The 6,907-nt window shown below is 44.3% G+C and overlaps 1 protein-coding gene across 1 annotated transcript; it reads right to left on the bottom strand.

Annotated features, from left to right (window-relative positions):
* Positions 1 to 1,141: 1,141 nt before the first annotated feature.
* Positions 1,142 to 6,213, bottom strand: LOC125594173. The gene is made up of 10 exons (XM_048770485.1): positions 5,514 to 6,213; positions 4,872 to 4,955; positions 4,336 to 4,523; positions 4,140 to 4,280; positions 3,899 to 4,083; positions 3,399 to 3,795; positions 3,034 to 3,348; positions 2,666 to 2,905; positions 2,210 to 2,568; positions 1,142 to 2,072 (listed from the first exon to the last, which is right to left on the bottom strand). Exons 1-10 carry the CDS (start codon positions 6,211 to 6,213, stop codon positions 1,142 to 1,144), a joined length of 3,540 nt encoding a protein of 1,179 aa, XP_048626442.1.
* Between the last annotated feature and the right edge of the window lie 694 nt (positions 6,214 to 6,907).

Raw genomic sequence — 6,907 nt, 5'->3', positions numbered from 1 at the left:
ATGTGCCCAGGTCATAGATCAATATTAGCTGTCTGAAATATAAATGTCTGTTGTTCCATTAACTGCCATGATCCATAAAATATCATGCATCAATTCATACACACGTATTATAAGTATGAAGCAATCATAGTGTGTAGTCCAACAAAAAGACAAATAAGAGTGATTTTTTAAAAGAGAATTTGCATCTACATTGAATTGTAAGATATTCCAAATCAAATGTGGCCATATAATAGTTCGCATTTAACAGAGAAGTTTCCGAAGTAGTATCTTCTCTGATTATTGCCTAACCAGTTATAGTTTCTAATAAGGAAAGGCTCCACAAAAAGATTTTTTTCTCCACTCAATTTAAAAATAATAATAATATACCACGGCAGATTACAAATACCTGTAGGATGTAGCTCATCTACTATGCAAAGGCACTTTGTTGTGAATTCCGGTAAAAAAATTAATAAAATTTCGATCAGAGTAAGAGAAACACCATACTGAAACAAAGACTATATGTAACTTTTTTATCAATATTATGAATAAATCAACACAAAACCTAAAACTGTTGTTAATTGATATGTTTCAAAACCCGAGAGTACTACTAACATGATCAACTTTTCAATCTATAACATAACGGACCATCAAAAAATGTTTGAGATAATTTTCGTAGCAAATATGTTTTGAAATCTAGGTAGAAAAATTATCACTCCCTATTTAAATAACCATTAAACCAAAAAGAAAAATGCACATTAATAAGAACAAAGTGATTTTTGAATCTGCTACTGCCCATTTATATATACTCAACGTAATGAATTCCAAGTACATATTCACGTCACGGGATTCTTGACAAGTTTTAATGAAACTGTATTTTAATATTCAAAAAATGTTTTTGGTCAGGACTCATCAGGAGCAAAATCTTGTTCAGAAACCTAGGGTTAACACGTTTACCTTCCTTTTTTTTTTTTTGCTAAGAATTTGAATTTCATTGCAAGAATGAGCAGATTGTGCGTTACAAAGGGTAAAGCTTACAGGAGAGCATCATGGCAAAAAAGAGAAAAACATGATGAGACCTGATCTGAAATAAACATAAACGAAATGAAGGACACAGAGTTCTTAGGAGAAGGCAAGCCAGCGCCTTAGAAGCCGTTAAAAGACTTCATGTTTCGACGAGCGAGAATGGTGTCTTTGATGAGTCTGTCAAGCAGTTGAACAGGACCGCTGGTGATGATGAAATGCTGTTGTGGAGCCGGTTATTGCGCTCATACCAGAGGATGTAAATTGTTGCTTGGGCCGCAATGCGACGCAAGGTGGTTGAATGGGAGGAGTGGTTAGACCCCAGCCAAGCTATGAAGGCTGTCCATGTGTGGAAAGTGAAAGTCCTGAATCCTAGTCTCCTAGTTATCATAGACCAGAGATATTGACTGACCTCACATCTTAGGAATAGATGATCTCTGTTTTCCAGCGCATTACCACACAGACAGCAAGATTGGTCTATTGGTAGTCCCCAAGAAGCTAAGCGGGTTCTGGTAGGCAGCCTGTCAAGTTGAGTAACCCAGAAGTGAAAGGCGTGACGCGGCACCGATCCCTTGAACCAGACAGTAGCAGTCCAGTCCTGAACAGGTCCTCGAGGCCGGAGAAACTCCCAAGTGTGCTTCGTGGAGAATTTATCCAGTTCCACATCATTTACACACCAATAATATTCATCGTCGGGATCAGATAGCTGAGGGATCCTAACCGAGGAGAGGTGGATTTGCAGGACCATTGCTCTATCAGAGCGAGCATGTCGCATATTCCAGCCCTCATGAGTTAGAACCGATGCAATAGAAGCGTCTGAGGGGATCCCTAACTCTCGTGGACCTTGCTGGCCAATGTATTTAACCAGAGGCCCAAAAGGGGTCCAAGAGTCGTGCCAAAAGCTTGCTTGCTTACCATTACCCAGTCTGCACTTTAGTAACGAAGAGGCTTCATGTCGAAGTGCCAGGATTGTTTTCCAGGTCCAAGAGAAGTGATCAGCGGGCTCAATTTCCCAAAAAACTTTATCCTGGATTCTGTTCTCTTTAGTCCAAGATGCCCATAAAGATTCAGAGCTGCAGAATAAAGCCCAGATTAGGCGAAGACACAGAGTTCGGTTCCAAACAGTGAGGTTCCTTAACCCAAGTCCTCCTTCTTTCTTAGGCAAGCATGTGACTTCCCAAGATACTTTAGGAACACATCTCTTCGTTACATCTCCTGACCAGAGGAAGCGAGAGCAGAGAGACTGATCTGCGCGATGCATCCCTTAGGCAATATGAATGCTGTAAACCCAAAGTTCAGGAGACCGTAAATGACTGATTTCAGCATCTGCAGGCGGCCTGCATAAGACAAAGCTCTAGAAGTCCATGAGGTGAAGTAGGAGCGGAGTCTGTCTAAGAGAGGCCTGTAATCAACTATTCTGAGCTTTCTATGCATCAAGGGAAGGCCCAAATAGCGGATAGGGAATGAACCAAGATTGAAACCGAGGCTAGCTAAGTCATTAGTTTCATCCAGGTTCAAGCCACCCGTGAAGAGATCAGTTTGGAGCGATTCATAGAAAGGCCAGACCACCTGGTGAATTCCTGAAGAGTTTGGCAATGTTTTCGAGGGAATCCTTTGTGCCATCAAAAGAAGCCATGATATCATCGGCAAAGGCTAAGTGAGTTACCTGTGGGTGCTCTGCCTTGGGATGGTAACCGATAAGACCTGCCGAGTAACTTCCATTCAGCATACAGCAGAAGACCTCCATTACTAGAACAAAGAGGTAAGGAGAGAGAGGGTCTCCTTGCCTCAAGCCTCGTGTTCCTTTGAAGTAGCCACATAGCTCCCCATTAATGGCTATTGAGAAACTGGTAGTGGTTAAGCACTGCTTGATAAGGTTTGTAAAGCTCCTCGGAAAGTTGAGGGCCTGTAAAGTGTTAAGCACAAATTCCCAGTTTACTGTATCGAATGCCTTTTGAAGATCAACCTTAAGCATTGCCCTTTTGATATTGTTTTCCAATTGTAGCCGGCAACTAACTCGGTGGCTAGCAGGACATTTTCAGCAAGAGATCTTCCGGGGATGAAAGCCGACTGCGAGTTTGAGATGATAGAAGGCAGAATCTGCTTGAGGCGATTTGCTAACAGTTTAGAAATAACCTTGTACACAGTGTTGCAGCAAGAAATGGGCCTGAATTCTGTTATTTTTGAAGCATTCGGCTTTTTACGAATCAAGGTTACAGCTGTAGAGTTCCACTGCCTTAGAATTTTTCCAGATTCAAAGAACTCTTGCACAGCAGCCACCATGTCAGCACCCACAGCGTTCCAATTTGCAGTAAAGAACTCAGCAGGGTAGCCGTCAGGGCCAGGTGACTTGTTTTTAGGCAGAGAGAAGAAGGCATCTTAATATCAGCTGGTGTGACCCGAGCCAATAGAGTAGCCGATGCTTCCGACGAACATCTGTACGGGACCAGGTCTCCTATCAAGTCTGGAGACGAGGAAGTGGGTTGGATTTGTCCTCCTAGAAGGTTTTGATAGAAACCCAAGATGTGATCTTTGATACCCTGAAGATCATCAATAACCCTATCGCTTGAATCCAGTAACATGTGAATAAAGTTTTGAGCAGAGCGAGATTTAATAGCACGGTAGAAGAATGCCGAGTTACAGTCTCCCTCAGCTAGCCACTGAATACGGGCTCTCTGTCTAAGGAAAGACTCTTCAGCCTTTGCTAGCATTATCCATTTTCTGTGAGCTGTTCTTTCCAGGCTGCTAGAGATGGAGATGGAGAAGCAAGGAGGGCGTGTTGGCAAGATTGGAGTTCTGAAAAGGACTCAGCCACACGCTTTTCAATTTCAGAGAAGTTCTCCTTACTAAAAGCCCTGATGATACTCTTAATTTCCTTAGTTTCTTGGACACCAGGAACATTCTAGAGCCAGAAAACGGGGAGAGAGTTCCAACACTGATGTAAGACCTCTGCAAACTCTGGGTGGCTGTTGAGCATTGAGAAGAACTTGAAGGTTTCTTCTGCTTTGGAGAAAATGAGTCCATGTAGATGCAGCATGGACTATGATCTGAGATACCAGGATCTCCAAACACCCCCACTGAATCCTGAAATGGAGGAGCCATCTATCATTTACAAGAATACGATCAAGCTTTTTGGCTACCAGAGTGCTTCCTTGGCTATTAGACCAAGTATGAGTGTTCCCAAAGTACGGCAGATCAGAGAGAAGGCATGCGTTGACACAGTCATTGAACTCTCGCATACCTGAGGTAGAGAGATAATCATTACCAGCTGAGTGTTTCGTCTGGCCATAAGATTTCATTGAAATCACCCAGGCATGTCCAAGGATGAGAGGAGACCGTCGACGATGTACTAATCAGCTCAGACCAGAGGCTCCTTCTATCTTCCCTGAAGTTCGAACCATAGACAATTGAGATAACCATCTCAGAAGGCTGAAATGGAAGTTTGACCGCACAGGTGATGACCTGAAGAGACTTGGAGATTAGTGTGACTTGAACGGAGGGGTGCCACACGACCCAAATTTTTCCTAAATCCGAGAATTCATAGTTATTTACAGAAGACCATCCCGGAAAAGACCGAGCAACCAAAGAAGCAGCTCTTTCAGGACAGACGTGCGTCTCAACGAGACCACCAAAAACCGCTTATTTTCTTTATACCATTTCCGAAAACCTCTCCGCTTTACAGGATCATTGAAACCTCTTATGTTCCAACAAAAAATATCCATAAAAAGATGAAAATTAGAGGATAAGGGGCCTCTACCCCGAGCTCTCGCAAGCAACTGACGGCGCATGCGTTTGGTCATAACCTGGATGAACTGATCATTTCATCATCCGGGTTATCTTCCCCTCAGATAAAGATTCTGGAGTTGAAAAACCCTGCTGACTCGAATAAGACTCGTCCTCAGAAGGAGCCGCCGATGAAGGGACAAAGTGAGGACTTAGATCAACGATGAGACCTCCTTAGAAACATCATAGTCAAAGGCAACAGTTGAACTGGATGGAGTATCCGTGACTGCTTTGGAGGTAGAGATTATCGGCATTGGTGAACGAATAGGCAGCGAGATTTGACTGTTGAGATCACTTTTCCTTGCTGGGGTGGCCGAGATCTCAGCGAAGGTTGGTTTGAGTGAGGTTGCCCTTCCTTAATAGTCTGTGAAGCAGGTAATCGATTTTCTGAAATTAAGAGCGAGGGATTTTCCACTACTGCATCCTGGGGAGAGTCAATAGGGACCGCAAGATGCGGTGATATTGCAGGTGCTTCAACCTCCTTGCGCCTGTAGATTTGTTTCTGAGATTGGCGCTGGGAAGAGATTGAGAGCAGGCTTTTTACGGTGCCTTTCCTTCGCGCTGCTTTGGTCTGTTGCGAGGACAAAGAGCAGTGTCGTGCTTGACAGAGTTGCAAATTGTACAAGTAGTGGGAGCAGATTTGCAGCGGGATATAGTGTGGCCCACCTTTTTACAGAAGGAACATAAGGATGGGAGCCAAGGCGAGGAAACTGTGATCCTATGAATCTCACCTGATTCGAACTGAGCATTGACCCCTTCCGGCAGTGGCTTTCGGGGATCTATAACAGTATACACTCGGGCGACCTCAAGGTTAGTGAGGTTTTCAGTTGCGGAGTGGAGACAAATAGGATGTCCGACCAGTCCAGCTATTTCCTTCAAGGCGTCTCGGTTGAAGAATTGCAGTGGTACTCCAGTGAAATCCAGCCAAACCGGGACCATTGATAGCTCGGGTTTCTCTTGGAGAGGACCTGGAGCCCACTTCGCCACAAACATCGTTTGTCCTTCTACTGCCAAAGGCATTGACTGAGAATTTCCTTCTAGCATTTGGACAGGGGACTCTAAATAGAAAAGCGTGTCCATCCATTTTCGAAACAGAGATGTCGCGCTTTTGTCTGCTCCAATTCCGTTTACAATTGCGTGGACGGCTCCTTTAGCAGGAGGTTCCTCGTAGGAATTGTCCGAGAATGAAGGAGTCCCAAGCTTTCTTATTCCGTTCAATGACTGAGTTGGGAATTTTGACGCATGCTTCTCCTGATTCAAGGGTGAAAAAGGTGTCTGCTCAGGCTCCATTTTAGAGGAGGTCTTGCTAACGAAACGTCTCCATTTACTCGCCGGGTCAAGGTCTGTTGAGGAGCTTGTTGCGGGGAGTGACTTTCCAGACGGACCGTTGAGAGTCGCTGTAGGTGGCTGAACCTTCTCGATGAGGCCCATTTGGATCGATGGAGAAGGGTTGTTTGTTTGCTCAGGTACGGAGGCTTGTGGAGCACTTGCGACTGTAGTGAGGTTAGGGTTTCATTGAGTTTCGGTGTTGAGGCTGCAATGGCTACCGAGGCAGGCATCGAAGGCTCAGATGGGGAAATAGGACCAGGAGGAGCAGAGGAGAGGCTTAGATCTGCTTGCTTGTTCGGATTTCACTGTACACGGCCAAGGGAATCTCAGGCGTGGGTTGTTTAAGAACAGAGTGAGAAGAGCCAGATCCAGTGGGATATGGCTTGGTAGGAGGCTTTTTTGAGTTTTTATTTTAGCCATGAGGGCTGGAGGGTTCCGACGCCGAGAACGGCGCCGGAGAAGGGCAAAGGAAGAAGATCGCGTTTGAATCGCTTTGTACGGTCGAGAGAAAAAGTCAAAGGTTCTTTATGTATCACCTCAACATGGTCGCGTTTTACGTTACCTTCCTTTCTATATTTTGTTTGAATGTTTTACTTTTGACTTTGATAGGAGCTCCCAAACAAAGGTAGTTTTGAAAGGAAAAACGCAACTGTTTGAAGGCGACGAAGAAACTAACATGAAAGGTCGCCGTATCTTCTAGCTCTACCTCTACGGCTGTACGGCATGTAAAATATGTAATGCGTACTCTAATTAAGGCTTGTCTGAAGCACTAATGTATAGACATATTTGCATGAGA

The sequence above is a fragment of the Brassica napus genome, assembly GCF_020379485.1.
Source record: "Brassica napus cultivar Da-Ae chromosome A4 unlocalized genomic scaffold, Da-Ae chrA04_Random_10, whole genome shotgun sequence".
Taxonomy (NCBI): domain Eukaryota; kingdom Viridiplantae; phylum Streptophyta; class Magnoliopsida; order Brassicales; family Brassicaceae; genus Brassica; species Brassica napus.
Note: the sequence above shows the minus strand (reverse complement) of the source record. Positions and strands in the feature narration are given on the sequence as shown.